This window comes from Arctopsyche grandis, chromosome 11 (assembly GCF_051622035.1).
Source record: "Arctopsyche grandis isolate Sample6627 chromosome 11, ASM5162203v2, whole genome shotgun sequence".
In the NCBI taxonomy this organism is placed as follows: Eukaryota; Metazoa; Arthropoda; class Insecta; order Trichoptera; family Hydropsychidae; genus Arctopsyche; species Arctopsyche grandis.
The window spans coordinates 1,441,245-1,456,920 of record NC_135365.1 but is presented as its reverse complement, the minus strand read 5'-3'; the positions used below and the strand labels follow the sequence as shown (position 1 = coordinate 1,456,920).

The 15,676-nt window shown below is 36.5% G+C and overlaps 3 protein-coding genes and 1 long non-coding RNA gene across 4 annotated transcripts in view; 2 read left to right on the top strand and 2 right to left on the bottom strand.

Annotated features, from left to right (window-relative positions):
- The window catches only part of LOC143919146 (uncharacterized), a 1,208,594-nt gene that overhangs the window by 438,457 nt on the left and 754,461 nt on the right, over positions 1–15,676 (bottom strand). The gene's annotated exons all lie outside the window — the stretch shown is intronic.
- The window catches only part of LOC143919153 (uncharacterized), a 229,710-nt gene that overhangs the window by 22,151 nt on the left and 191,883 nt on the right, over positions 1–15,676 (top strand). The gene's annotated exons all lie outside the window — the stretch shown is intronic.
- Positions 1–15,676, top strand: part of LOC143919113 (uncharacterized) — a 213,940-nt gene that overhangs the window by 54,999 nt on the left and 143,265 nt on the right. The gene's annotated exons all lie outside the window — the stretch shown is intronic.
- LOC143919132 (uncharacterized) lies at positions 8,836–11,212 on the bottom strand. The gene is made up of 3 exons (XM_077441323.1): positions 11,076–11,212; positions 10,631–10,999; positions 8,836–10,550 (listed from the first exon to the last, which is right to left on the bottom strand). Exons 2-3 carry the CDS (start codon positions 10,742–10,744, stop codon positions 9,663–9,665), a joined length of 1,002 nt encoding a protein of 333 aa, XP_077297449.1. The 5' UTR covers positions 10,745–10,999; positions 11,076–11,212; the 3' UTR covers positions 8,836–9,662.

Below are 15,676 nucleotides of genomic sequence, written 5' to 3'. Positions count from 1 at the left end.
AAAATTTCTCTCGCGTAACCCAACGATTCAATGTTTTTAATACACACTGTTACCTGATTCAATAGATTTCTCAATTCGATATGTGATTCTCTTGTGATTAATTTTAAGTCACAAAGTGAATTAATCCTAGTTTTGAGATTAAGTCTTGGTAAATTATATTGCTTGTCTAAAATACTCCAAGCTATTTCGTAATTGTCTGAGCTAATATCTAAACCTGATACCGCTGCCAAAGCGGGACCGATTAAGGATTGATGCAAATATTGCAATTTCGTGACATTCGAATATTCCGTTTTGTTTCCTATTATATTCTTAAAAGCTTGTTGAAACGATTGCCATTCAGATGGATCTCCCTGAAATGTGGGAATGGTTAACGTCGGTAACTTATCTCTAGCAAATTTAATTGTTGCTTGCTCTACCTTTAGTTTACTATCTTGAAAGGATTGGCAATCTAATGCTGCTTTAAGATTTTTAACTGTTATTGTAATTGCATCGTACTCTTCGTCTATTTTGGCCGCTTTCGGTATGTCTGTAAGGTTATCTAAATATTCGTAATGGAGTTTTCGGACATAATCGTATGCTTCTTTAATGGTTTGATACTGTCCTTCATCTAATTCGGAGGATTTATCTATTTTTCCTTTTAGTCTTTGTACCGCGCCTGAATACCTTAATTCTATTGACGTCATTATAACTTCTACTTTATTTTCCTTCGCTAATATTTCTATCGATTGAGTCTGACTTCGAGTCTGATGTATTCTAGAGCTTGACCTGTCTCTAATAGGTTCTACGTCCCTAGTTGGATTTCGACCTTTATGCGACTTGGAAGTCGAAGCTTCTATTTCCTCGTTTTCAGCACTTGACATTTGTTTCAGAAAGTTGCACTATTTCGTCTCATAAATACAGTTGTTCTCTACTATAGCTGTCAATTGAACTATTCGTAGAGATAAGGTAATAATATTCAATGATTAACCGTGAATCTTAATATTCTACTTTAACTATTATCACCAGAATCTATCCAACATATTTTGGAAGAAATTACAACCCTAAATTGGTGGGTGCTTGATTTAAACCACTTTGGGGCTACAAGTCTTGTGATTTATTTTAAATCACCACTGTTTCATCACACATTATGAAACAAAGAGATCTACCGATGTATGAATATGCCGGTATGTACTTGATTTAATCCACTTTGGGGCTACAAGTGTAATTCCACATTTATCGTGGAAGGGGGGGGGGGGGAGGGTGTTTCTACACACATTAAGAAACAAAGATCTACCGATATGAATATACCGGTATGTACTTGGTTTAAGCCACTTTGGGGCTACAAGTATAATTCCACATTTATCGTGGAAGGGGGGGGGGGGAGGGTGTTTCTACACACATTAAGAAACAAAGATCTACCGCTATGAATATACCGGTATGTACTTGGTTTAAGCCACTTTGGGGCTACAAGTATAATTCCACATTTATCGTGGAAGGGGGGGGGGGGAGGGTGTTTCTACACACATTAAGAAACAAAGATCTACCGATATGAATATACCGGTATGTACTTGATTTAATCCACTTTGGGGCTACAAGTATAATTCTCCACGTGCTTTGCTAATTTTACACTACATCTGATTTTACACTTTTAATACGAAATTCGATGCGACCGATGAAACATTCCTTCGTAGCGCGATATTATTTTATACAATCGCGTTAATTAATTGTTATACTTTAAAACATATTTTTAAAAACTGACCTACCCACATGATTGCCTTTTGAACAGATTGCCTGAGATTGAATACATTCACTTACTTGAATATCCTTTACGATGTTTATGTGATCGTTCCGATAATTTTGGATTACCTCTGTGTCCCATGCGTCTTTGTAGGTTATGTTTTTATTTATATATTTTCTGCGTCAATCACGCGGTCATGTACCTCTGTACATCAATCAATATATTGCTGAAATAGAAGCAAACATGTTATTAGTATTGGAAAGGTATGGATAGTAACAAAGGAACGATACCGATTTCTTAATTGACATCCATTTTTTCTCGACCACGTTTTTTCCTATTGGTTTGTCCGTTTGGTGTTGTGGCCTAGGTTACTGGTGTCCGGTTCGAAGTGACCATCATGGAAAAGACTTCGATAATGGTTTGATGTAGTTTATTGAAATGTAAAATTTGCACGTGGTGGTTCAGCGGAGCGTACGGAACACAAGTTGTCCGTACGCCGTCTGCTCGAACTCTGTCGACCGTCGCGTATTTCCGCTTGGGCCGACACTAATGCCAACTCGTCAATAATGCCAATCGACAATCAGTTAATAAGACTGTTTGCCACACGTCATTACAAAAGTCGGAACAGTTATCGTCAAGGAAACTATTGAGCCGACTCGAAATTAACCTCTCTAGGACCTTCCCAAGAATAGGCAATAAACTGATAGGGCGATAAGCCTTAGGGTCACTAGCCAGTCTATCAGTATTATGCTTTTTAAATTTAAAACAATTTCTATAAACATTGAGAAGTTCAAAATTACCCACCGACCAAACAACTCTGGCAATATCTCCGCCTATCATATCAACTCCAGGAGCCTTACCCCTAGCCAGGTTATTAAAAATCGCACTTACTTCCTCCGAACTCGGAAGGTCTTCATAGCAACTAAGTTCAGTAACATAAGAAGCAATATTACGTATAAGAACGTGAGCAGGTAGATCATTTTCAAAACGATCAACAGGGATAAGTGCATTCACAAGATTATTAACCGCTTCACTACTAGATAAAGCAAGGTGACCATCAAGAGGACTACGAACTCCACACATAATAAAAGCGGGGTCCCTAGTGATGGCCTTATAAGCTGGTCCCCAAGGTCCCGACCCTGCTTGCGAGCTAACAAAATTCTCCCAAGACTTTTTTTTGGACACCAAAATTTGACGCTTAAAAAGTGCAGAAGCTCTTCTAAACTCGATACCAAGGGGCATTAACAAATCTGGACCAACACCACGACGCTTAGCCGAGCGTAATTTGCGTATAGCCCTTTTGACTAAGGATTTAAGGGATGCCAGGTAGTCATTCCACCAAGGAGTAGAGCGCCTACCTACAGCACCAACTCTACCAAAGACATCTTGTGCTATATTAATAGTGGCAAGGTTAATTGCAGAAGCACACAAATCGGGAGCACAAAAATCAGGGCAACTGTTTGCAGCAGAATATATGTCAAAGAAATTACAGAGACGAGTTTTGAAATTTATCCAAGATAGATTGGTGCCGTTACGAAAAGGTAAGGGCAAACCAGACACAAAATTAATAGGACTATCAAAGTTTACATCGAAAGTAATTAAGTTATGGTCACTCAGAGTTTCTCCCGAATGAACCCTCCAACCTTTCATACCACCTGCATCTAAACCCAAAGACAAAGTGACATCAATATAAGAAGAGCCAGCAGGACTTTCAAACGTCGGAATATCATCTCTGTTGTTGTGGATATATAGATCGTTTTGACAGATAAAGTCTTCAAGGGCGCTACCCCAAACGCATCTCCTCCTATCATTTGTGGGGCAAGGATCCCAAAGTGGGGAGTAAGAATTAAGATCACCACCAATGATGATCTTTTTAGAAGTAGGCGCAGATGACACAAAATATTATCTAATGTCTGAATATGGATATCAACAGGGATGGATGGTTGGAAATAAGACGAAATAGAATAAAAAGAAGAACCATTGAGAGACAGCTCTACACAAACACAATGTGATCCAGACAGGTGGTCTAAGGAGAGAACAGAGATATTAGGAGAAAACAAAGCAACAGCTGCCCAAGGCTACTCCGTAGATTTGTGTCCAGTGACAACACGAACGTGTCGCCCCAGACCACGAATATTACCCTCAGTAGAATAAGGCTCCTGGATGAGCAAAATATCAATATGATGATCCAAACACACCTGCGAGATAAGAGCTGTAGCCGCACGAGATCTTCGCAAGTTTATTTGCCCGAAACGAAAATTGTAATTAAGCGCCATAGTCAGTACGAGCATTCTCCATATCCATAAAGCGTCGGAACAGAGGACAATCCGATCCACCAGTCCTATGTTTGGATTCACGTTTGAGACGCGTACAAGAGGCACAAGTCGGTTTATCAGCTAGTTTAGGACAATCTTTTCTCTCGTGTCCAGTATTGGCGCAATGAGAACAGGTACAGGTTTTCTCAGTGCATCTCGCAGAAAAATGGCCATATGCGTGACACTTGTAGCATCTAAAGTCTCTTATATGGTCCCTAACACGACAAGAAGACCAACCCAAAAATATGTGTTTGGCGGCGATCAGCAAATGTCGCAACGCAAGAACAACTTCCAGTATCGCTCTACCAGTGCCTCTGGTACCAGGCTTTACCCTTCTAACGACTCTGACATCAGAGCCACTGAAGTCAACAGCGTTAACCCTCAACAACTCCGAGACCAAGTCGCCGTCAGACATATCACCTGGAACCTTCAATATCTCGATACGTGGCTTCCTGGCGGAAGGTACCGAAGCCTTTAACCCCAAATTGCTATTTGAGGTGATCGAAGAAGCCATTTTAGAGGCTTCTAGAGCCGTACGTGGATAAACCGCGATGCCAGCGCTTTTGATCGGACGCACTGACCAAACGCCTATACCCTCATTGGTCAAATTGACCGCAGAGGTTAATAAACTCTTGGTAACTTCGGAACTCGAAGACGAAGTTGTCTCCTTAGGGTATACCAATACAGCAGGTCTAGGTGGTCTCGCAGGCAAACTCCGATCGCTAACTCCTGGCCTAGATATTGGAGGAGGACCAGCAGCGACCCTGGCGAACGAGCGCGCACCCTCAACACTCGCATTATTTACGCGAGAGCGCAATTCGGCACACTCGCGCTCCAAAGCATCTGGACGCACGCAACGCAAGACGAGAAATCGCATCCCTGACGATAGTCGAGGAAGCAATCACCTTCTCCCTGAATTCATTGTTCAGCTTAGCGGTCCATAACCCAACAGAAATTTCATTCAATGCCGTGTGAGTGGCAACCAGGAGTCCATCAAGATCAACGGAGACCGATTTCTCCATTGACCAAAAATTAATTTAAACAAAAACAAACAAACAACAGCCCGTCAAAAAATCAACATCAATAGCAATAAGTAATGTAAAAAAAAAATGAATAAACAATATATACATATATGTATATAAACGAAACGAAACAATACCGCAGTTAAACGACGGTCTCGCACCGACGATAATAAATTACAACAATACTCACAGATAAGCGACCATCACTTGTAGATCGAAAAATAGATAAAAAAAAAAAATAAATAACAACACAGCTTGCGAAATTGACACCAGCACCAGAAAAGGCACAGGATCAATCAAAACCAGCCGCCAGCCACCAGCACCAACCACAACCAGCACCAACACTATAGACACCCACGCACGGCAAACACCGAAACGCGAATCCGAAACATTTACTGATCGAAACGCATCGAGAAGCTGGCACGGGAACGGGAATTGCATGCGTTATTCTACGACGGAACTTTCGGGATTTATTGTATGTATGTCTGGGACGCTTACTGTGAAAAAATATCGGCCAAAAGCAGGAACGAAAACGGGAATGAGTGGCATTGCATCGCAATAATTTCAAATGTTTTCGCGTTTATTTATAAAATTTGGTAAGCATCCGTCAACCAGAAGTGGCAGTTTACTCTTGTTCGATTTTTCTTCCACTATTTTTTTCAACCCCTTAAACATGTGTGCTCGTGACGAAAAAATTCAAGTATAATTATTGTATCGATGTGACGAAAATAAAAAAAATCATTAAATTTTATTAACCGGAAGTGGGATTTTTTCCTCTTAGAAAGGTCACAAATGTTGTGCCCACTACTCTGTCCACACCCCTGAACGTATCAAGCTGAAAATTTATTTTAAAAATTATTTTAATCTTTTTTATATTTATTCTGTATAATACTGATAGTGATTTTAAGTAATGAAAAATTGAAAAAATCTTACAACCGGAAGTAGAACTTTTGTCTTATGCAAGTTACCATACATTTGCGCTCAATTTGTATTGAAAATGCTGTCTTAGCTATTAGTATTTCATAATGCTGCCGGTATGTGTGAATGTGTCTGTACGGTTCAATATAGAATTTTGTTTTGAGACTTTCTTATATTCCTCAAATACATATGTAGATAAAATCATGGGTTGGTCACACCCGAATTTTTGTATATATCTTCATATTTTGTAAATTATATACGTTTTTACCTTTTATAAATAATTAATTAATGTTTTGCTTTTATTGCTTATTTATGTTATATCGTTAGACTCAATTTTTTTTAAGATGTGTAATTCTTAGATATCTTGGGTGCTATCTGGGTGAAACGTGTGAAAGTGGAAAGAAAATTCGCGTTGGAGTGGAGCAAGCAAGAGCTACATTCTTGAAAATGAAAAAAGTCCTAACCACACGATCTCAGTATAGCTGAGACTTCTACGATGCTACGTTTTCAGCATCCTTCTGTATGGAACAGAAGCATGGACCCTGACGGATGCCACATGTAAGAAACTAGAGGCATTTGAGATGTGGACATACAGAAGGATGCTGAGAATCTCATGGATGGCGCGTCGTACCAATGCCGAGGTGCTTGCCCTGATGGGAAACCATGTCGAAGTGCTCAAAAGTGTGAAAAGGCGTAAATTGGAGTACTTCGGACATGTGATGCGGAACGAAAAATACGATCTCCTGCGCTCTATAATCCAGGGGAAAATCGTAGGCCAACGCAGTCATATCAATCAATCATAAATTGGGATTTATTTCGGTGAAGTTAGATTTCGAAACATACTTAAGTTATTATTTCTATAAAATTGAATTATGATACAGTTCTTTTCTTTTTTAAATATAGCATAAGAATTAAAAAAAAAAAAAAAAAAAACATATAAAAAGACTAACTCTGTTTATAAAAAATAACTCGATCATAAATGAAAATCAATTCGGATTCACAGAGGGAAAAAGTACCCAAGATGCCATTGCAAAAATTTCATGTATTATCCAGAGTACCTTAGACAAATCAAATAAATGTATAGGAATTTTCATTGACTTAAAAAAAGCATTTGACAGCATTTCCCATAAAAAACTTGTATTAAAATTAAAAGAAAATGGCATTGACCTCATAGCCCTTAAATGGATAGAAAGCTATTTAACAGACAGACCTCAAATTGTAAAATTAAATCAAACATATAGTACACCACTTACAAGTATATTTGGCATTCCTCAAGGCACGGTCCTCGGACCATTACTTTTTCTAATATATGTAAATGACATTTTCCAACAGAAAATAAAGGGTGATTTAATCTCTTATGCAGATGATACTGTATTATTAGTAAAAGGCCAAACTTGGGAAATAGTTAACAAACTTGCAAATGAAGATATTAATACTTTAAAATCATGGTTTGATAATAACCTACTTACACTTAATGCAAAAAAAACAACATATATATTATTCTGATTACAAAAAATACCTATAGAAAAAGTTAATATTATAATCCATGATGAAAAATGTGACTATGTAAACTGTAAACTACATGATCCTGTTTGTACTGTAATCAACTCTTCTTTTGAAATTAAATATCTCGGTGTTATCATTGATCAAAACATGAAATGGACAAGCCATATTACAGAGCTAGTAAAGAGAATAAGGAAATGTATATATATATTTGTTAGGTTAAGAAATATTTTAAATGTGAAAATAATAAAAAATGTGTATTATGCCCTTGTCCACTCTCTGCTTATCTATGGAATTATAGGTTGGGGAGGATCCTACAAAAGAAATCTAAATTCAGTAAAAGTTTCGCAAAAAATTATTATAAAAGTAATACTTAAAAAAAACTCTACTTTCTCGACAAAATCGCTTTTTAAACTATTTCCAGTACCAAATATCGATGACATATTTAAGCAAGCTTCCATTATAAAAATTTGTAAAGAAAAAAATAACAAAGAATATCAAGAATTTTATAAACTAATGAGAAATGGAAACCAATTTATCACACCAAATTTTAAAACAACACAAATGCAAAACCATTATATTTTCCAAGCCATAAATAACTATAATAATCTCCCTTCTGAATTGCGCTGTATTGTTAACCAAACAGAACAAGTAAAAAAAATTAAACACTTTTTCAAAAAAAACTTGCACTGAAAAATTTTAATGTAATTTTTATATAAAAAATATTATAATAGATTTTAAGAATTTATAATAGAATCGTAGCTCCCTTATCAGGCACAAGAGCTACTCTTATCTGATAAGGAATACATGTCCAACTTTGTAATAAACATTATATCCTGTAAATATATGTATATGAATAAAAAAAATTAAAAAAAAAAATAATATGTACATATAAAACTAGTAGTAGATTGAAAGCATTCAAATGATGATGACATATGGATGTCAAGTTTTTCTGAAATAAAATCATTTGTGCATTATTTTGTGGAGCGAATGGCTGGTTACAGAAACGAGTAAGAGATGAAGAAATTATTAACATTTTCCTCAAAAGCTTATCTTATATTTTTCATATATGACTTTTGTGTAAACGAGATTAATGCAGACAAGTTTTGAGAAATGTACAAGATCAAGCCTTTGAGTGTATATCCGGACATGATAATAACATTCGACAGTTACACGGGTCATGACATAGATGCAACTGCTACAATAAAAGTTATGAAGAATTATACTTTAGATTTAAACAGGTCATGTGATCGTATCATCTTAAATTAAGAACCGTAATAAATTATAATATATATAATTTAGATTTGAATAGGATGTGTGATTTTAGAGTATTGAAACAATAAAGATTTTGTTTGTTTGTTTATTTATGTCAGATATAAGTATGTATGTAGTTTAATAGCTAATTATACATATTAAATCCTACAAATAATAATGTATTAACATATACACAATGCTGCATACATATATGTACATACATAGATGCACATATACACAAGAAATAAAAATAACCATTTACAAATTCATACAGAGGTGTTGCCTTACAGCTGCCAGAAATTTATAACTATTACAAGTATATTTCTAATTTCATCTGGCAGCTTATTATAAGTAAATAAAATTTCCATACATATTTTTATCCTACTCTTATTTAATTTTAAATTCTGTAATTTATTGCTACCTCTAATGCTATATTAATACAGCCTCCCAGGCTATTTACTTTTACGAGAATTTTTCCCAATAAAACCGTTTTTTTTCTTTCTAACTCCCGTTAGAAAGCGCTTTTTTGCTGGTCGTCGTGCACAAAGTCCTGCTTGTCGAAGTCGTCTCCTTATAGTTTCGACGATGATGTCTTTTCTAGTGATTTGTCTGAATTCTCATCTAATATCCTGGGCAGTTTTCAAGCGATCCCTTTAGCATGAACGTTTTATCATCCGATTTTCTTGGGGAGGTTGTTTTTTTACGCTATGACTACCTGATTTGCGATTACCGGGTTCCGTTTCTCGATTATTTTTGATAAAAGTGGTAAAATTGTCTGTTGACATCTCAACTGCAACGTAATTTTTCGTGTGGACAATCCTCTTGAAGATAGCGAAATTATTTGCCAATTTGTTAATGTATATATATATTGTTATTATTCCACTTTATGAGAATTTTCATGTCGCACAAGGTCACCTTTTTGGATAAATGATTTCAAACAAATGTCACATTGTATGATTGTATCCCAGTATGAATTTTTTTATGTGTCACGAGGTTACATTTCTGGGAAAACGATTTTAAACAAATGTCACATTTGTATGGTTTTATCCCAGAATGCGTTTTTTTATGTATCCTGAGACTAGATTTTCGAGTAAATGATTTTAAACAAATTTCACACTTGTAAGGCTTTTCCCCCGTGTGAGATCTTAAATGTAGCACAAGTTCATATTTATGAATAAACGATTTTAAACAAGTTTCACACTTGTGTGGTTTTATCCCAGTATGCAATTTTTTATGTAACCCGAGGCTAGATTTTCGTAAAAATGATTTTGAACAAATTTCACATTTATGTGGTATTATGCCAGTATGTGTTTTTTGATGTAACCTGAGGTGAGATTTTTGAGTAAATGATTTTAAACAAATTTCACATTTGTGTGGTTTTATCCCAGTATGTGATTTTTGATGTAAGTTGATGTTAGATTTTTGAGTAAATGATTTTAAACAAATATCACACTGGTAAGGCTTTTCTCCCGTGTGAGATCTTAAATGTATCACAAGACTCTGTTTTCGAGTAAATGATTTTAAACAAGTTGCACATTTGAACAGCTTTTCTCTAGTATGTAAAACAAATTCAGATTCACTGGGAGATGGTTTTGAACATATTTCATTACTCTCTTGGTGAATTGTCGGTAGTGAAGGCTTATCGTCCCATATTAAATCTTCCAACAAAACTTCTTCTGTCTTGATCTTCAAACTGCCACCTAACCTCAGTTGAGACGTTTCGTTGCTTCGAAAACAAGCCTTTCGAAAGCTGATTAACGATTCCAGTTTGGTCTTACACGAAAGACACACCGTGTCCGGCAACCCGTCGCCTCCTTTAACCTGCAGGTGAAAAAGTAGGATTAAGAGAAGAGTTAACCAATTGGGTACACAACAATTGTAACCTGTAACCAGCAACCGACATAAATTTGACAGCAGGTCCGAATGCGTTGCTCCAGACGCTCTGAATGAGGATCGCCGAAGATGGAGACGGAAGAGTCGGCCGGAGCTGGTCCAAGACAAAGCCTGCACTCCATCGTCCCTGACAGCAATTAGATCGACTGGGCTTCGCCTGGCTATTTCTTAGTGACATATTTTGTCTAAATTTGGTACTACGTAGTTATACCAGCTTTCAGGTAACTGGGCAACTGCTTAATGACAATTTGAACCCAACTATTTGCGCACAGGTAATTCCTCAAAAGCTAAAGACAGTGTCAACCAGAACTGTTGAGAGGGGGTCAGTGGCGGCTCGTCCTAATGGGCTGCCGGGCTGCAGTCCCTCCTATAAAATTCTAAGATATATGTTTAATAATACATTCAATATTTTATTTATTAATGATATTTTTTTTATTAGTTGGATGGACGAACTATTGGGGCCTTCGACGGAGTAAATATTACTTACAATATCACCAATACCCAAAAGGGTGATATTGTAAGTAATGTTGACCGTTTCGAAGACCCCACTAACTTGTATGGTGACAGATGAATTAAAATGTTGCTGTACTGGCTGTAAAGTGTTACAGCGCCGCGCTGAACGCTGCGCAGCCCGGAGTTTCGGAACGAGAAAGAGAAAGAGCTATTTGCAACTGCAGATAGCTCTTTCTCTTTCACTCACTCTGCCGTTTTGGGCTGGACAATCGGCAGCCTTCGCCTGTTAAACGACATTCATCTGTCAGTTCGTTTAAGATTTCGCGCGCTTGATCTTACATTTGATTAGTTGAATCGCACGATCACAGCTTTATTCGTTTTCGTTACTCTTAATTGGTTGTGTACGAGCCCTCACCAAATCTTCGGTGAGTCGTTTTCATTTTGATAACAGCAAACTTTTTTCAAATCTGTTTAACTTTTTCTCGTAATTTTTATTTAAATATATTAAGATTTTTTTTCTTTTAAAAATGGAAGAACAAAAGAATTCAGTAAAATATTTACAAAATTTGCACTTTTCGCGACTAGAACTTACCGAAAAAGTCGCTATAAAAGCATTAGGCTGCCTCACGCCCAATTTAATTATTTCACAGCCTGCAACTAGTAGATCTTTTAGTTACTCGCGAAAATTTAATCCAGACATTTATAAAAAATACAATTGGTTAACGAGATGTACAGAAAAAAACGCGTTATTTTGTTATCCGTGTCTTTTGTTTGGAGGCGAGTCGCCAGGCGAAGCATCATGGACGAAAACAGGAGTTATTGACTTAAAACATTTAAACGATAAATTTAAAAACACGAGGGAAGTGTCGAACACTTAAAAAATGTGTGTAATCTCACGATTTTGGGAAACTTGTCAGCGGGAAATAGATAAGCATAACGAAAACGTCAAAAAAAATCGGGATATTTTATTTAAAATTATTGATTGCGTTAAATTTTGCGGTAAATTTGAAATACCAATGAGGGGACACGATGAAACAGATAATTCAAAAAATCCAGGAGTTTTTCGGGGGCTTCTAGAATATTCACAAAATTTCGACGATTCTTTAAAAAAAAATTTTCAAACTTCTTCGGTTTTTAAAGGGACATCAAAAACTATTCAAAATGAACTTTTAGATTGTATTTTGAACGTGTGTAGGGAACAAATAAGTGCTGAAATAAAAAAAGCAACTTATCTAGCTGTTATGGCAGATGAAACAACCGATGTATCGATGCATTGTCAACAGGTTAATGTTTTTCATTACGAATTAGGGGGTTAAGTTTTTAAAAGGTTTTGGGGTTTTTTTTAATCCGCGTCGCGAAACCAGCAAGCACGAAATTTTTTTAGCAATCTTACTGGAGTACCAGCGTATTTTTCGAAATCTTCATCGCGTTTGGACGCACCCCTTTAATGGGTAGTGAATTTTGCTAGTTTTTTTTTCAATAATACTTAAATCCACATGTAAGTGGTCGTACGCCAAAAATTGTGCTTATTTTGTCCTGTTATGACATGATAGAATAATTATGGTGACATTTTTTCAGTGCAGCCCCGCCACTAAAAATTATCACGAGCCGCCACTGGAGGGGGTACAGAAAATGCGGGTGACCGCACCGACGGTCAAAAAATCGAAAATGTTCGTTTACCATGCATACATATATATATATATATATATATATATATATATATATATATATATATATATATATATATATATATATATATATATATATATATATATATAAATCGGTCACGAGATAACACACCCATAAATTAAAAATTGGTCGTATGATAATTGGTCACACAAAAAAAATAATCGCAAATACTTTTTATTTACGAATTTTATTAATATAGAACTAGACATATGTTCGAGCCAAAAGCCCTCGTGGCTGTGGCCGTTGGTTGTGGTCTTCTTGGCAATCGCTTTTGCGTTCATTTCACTTTGACAGTTCGTATGTCAAATCACAAATCTTAATTCACCGCGGTAAATGTACCAAGGGAAGGTCTATGAAAACACTGATTTTGTTAGTAAGAGGATCCTTTATTTATGTTTATGTTACAATAGTAATTAGGTGTACAAAGAAGCTCATTTCTTAGCTTCAGAGCGATGAATTCTTTCTTCTGGAATAGTCAAATGGGACGTTGCCAGAGATTGTGTGACCAGTTTTAGTGTGACGGGTGATCACGTGTGACCGATCTAGAGCGACCGGTAAAACCGAAAAACCAAGGTGGACGATAAATGGTAAACATTGAAGTAGAATGGGTAGAAGCGCTCTTAGCTTACAAAAACTCCGTTCAAACGGAGATTTCAGCTGTTTTGCTCAGTTGATTGTTAATCTCTGTAGCAGTAGGATCTCTTTGAAATAGGCTCTACTAGTGAAATTGTGTGGTAGTATTAGTTCGACAAAGTCCGAACATCTGTATGTGCCCGTGCGTCCCTGAACATCAAGGGACGATAAGGGACGATCACTTCTACGAATTTTTTTTCCTCACTCTTTTGTCTCTCTTCTGACTTTCCGTCTCTCTCTTCGATGGCTCGCTTTTAAGCGATACTTTTGTTAGGAATGACTATTCTATACATTATACTTCAATGATGGTAAAGCATTAAAAAAAATTAGCCAATGTTTGGAAATTCCGAGTCATATTATATTTACACGATCAATCATAAATTGGGATTTATTTCGGTGAAGTTAGATTTCGAAACATACTTTAGTTATTATTTCTATAAAATTGCATTATGATACAGTTCTTTTCTTTTTTAAATATAGCTTATGAATTAAAAATTAAATTACCAAAATCATATGTACATATAAAACTAGTAGTAGATTGTAAGCATTCAAATGACGATGACAATTCATATGGATGTCAAGCTTTTCTGAAATAAAATCATTTGTGCATTATTTTGTGCTACAGGGACGAGTAAGAGATGATGAAATTATAAAGATTATCCTCAATAGCTTATCTTATATTTTCCATATAGGAGTTTTGAGATTTCTACGTTTCTACACGTCACTTTAAGTATTTATGATAGTGTAGGAATCTCGTCGTAGCCACCACTACACTACGCGGACTTGGAAGATCAACCAGCCGGACGAGCCAGCAACACACTGCCGTATCCAGAGACCTTCCGAACATAGCCGAACAACGAGCCAGCAACACACTGCCGCATCCAGAGACCTTCTGAACATAGCTGAATGCCGAGCCAGCGACACTCTACCATATCCAGAGACCGCTGAACGACATACTTTTGCCCACAAATACCATACCTTTGTACAACCATAGGCAAACAATAAAACTTTATAAAACTAGCACAACAGTGTTTCGTTAGGCCGGGATACGGTCAACACATCGCTACCCCGCCTACAAGGGAATATACGAAATTAAGAAGGTAAACGGACTACTAGTCAAATGTGAACCTGTCTCAGGACAACTGGTCGCTCTAGATCGGTCACTCGTGATCATCCGTCACGCTTAAACTGGTCACGAGAAAACTAGTCACACGCTAAAACTGGTCACGAGAAAACTGGTCACACGCTAAAACTGGTCACGAGAAAACTGGTCACACCCAAAAATTTAAAATTGGTCACACAAACAAAAATATTCTTGAAAGTATATAAACAAATTACTCAATATTTACAACTTTCCATCGCAAAGTCAACATTTAAATGAACCGTTATTCCGAATCAAAGCCAGTAATCTCATATAAATTTAGTGATTTTTTTTTTATTTTCATCACATTAATTCATGAATTATACTTGAAATAATTAACAAAAATGCAGAATGAATCTCTGGCAACGTCCCATTTGACTATTCCAGAAGAAAGAATTCAAAAAAGACCTTCTTTGTACATATAATTACTATTGTAACAAGTGAACATACATAAAGGATCCTCTTAGGGCGCGATCACACAGCGAGGGAGCGGTATGCTGTACGCGGGATATTTTTTTTAGATAGTTTTAAACATACAAAAAAAACACGCTTATATGGCGTATGGTACGCCGTATCGTGCGGGATTGGAGCGGTCTCGTTGAAATTCTATAGAATTGTTTATACTAACTTGACGGTGATATATACCAATTCGTCGACCCTCGAACGGAGCTCGACTGCGGATAACTGCGCTATGAAAATCGTTCGCGCGGATCTCCTGTCGCACGAAAATTCTGGAAAAACCTCATCTGGACCTCCTTAACGCTTTCGTGGACACTTCAAAATTACTTGCGCCTCGCGTGGGACACCAATTATCGATGCATTTCATGAACATGAAATATGAGTATGAGTATTCATGAACATGAATCATGAATCTCTATAACGGAACATCTGGCAGCCGAAAAGTCCATCGTACTAACGAGAACTTGAGTGCCAAATATTGCTTATTCACGATTTTAATGCCAAAAATTGTTTTTGTGACTAATAATCCAATTACCATTTCTTGTATTCCTAGAATGAACTATAAGAAATTTATTTTAATAGATTTTGTATGATTTAGAAAAGAGGTACATCGTAAAAAAATACATTTATACATTTCTACGTTCTAAAGTTTGATATAAAGGCGGTAGCGATAAGTCAC

Bases quoted from the DNA above. Each gene is read 5' to 3' on its own strand.
- LOC143919132 (XM_077441323.1), bottom strand. From the start codon at position 10,744: ATGGAGTGCAGGCTTTGTCTTGGACCAGCTCCGGCCGACTCTTCCGTC. The intron at 10,551-10,630 runs GTCGGTTGCTGG...TTTCACCTGCAG, and splicing joins GGACCTGCTGTCAAATTTAT to GTTAAAGGAGGCGACGGGTT.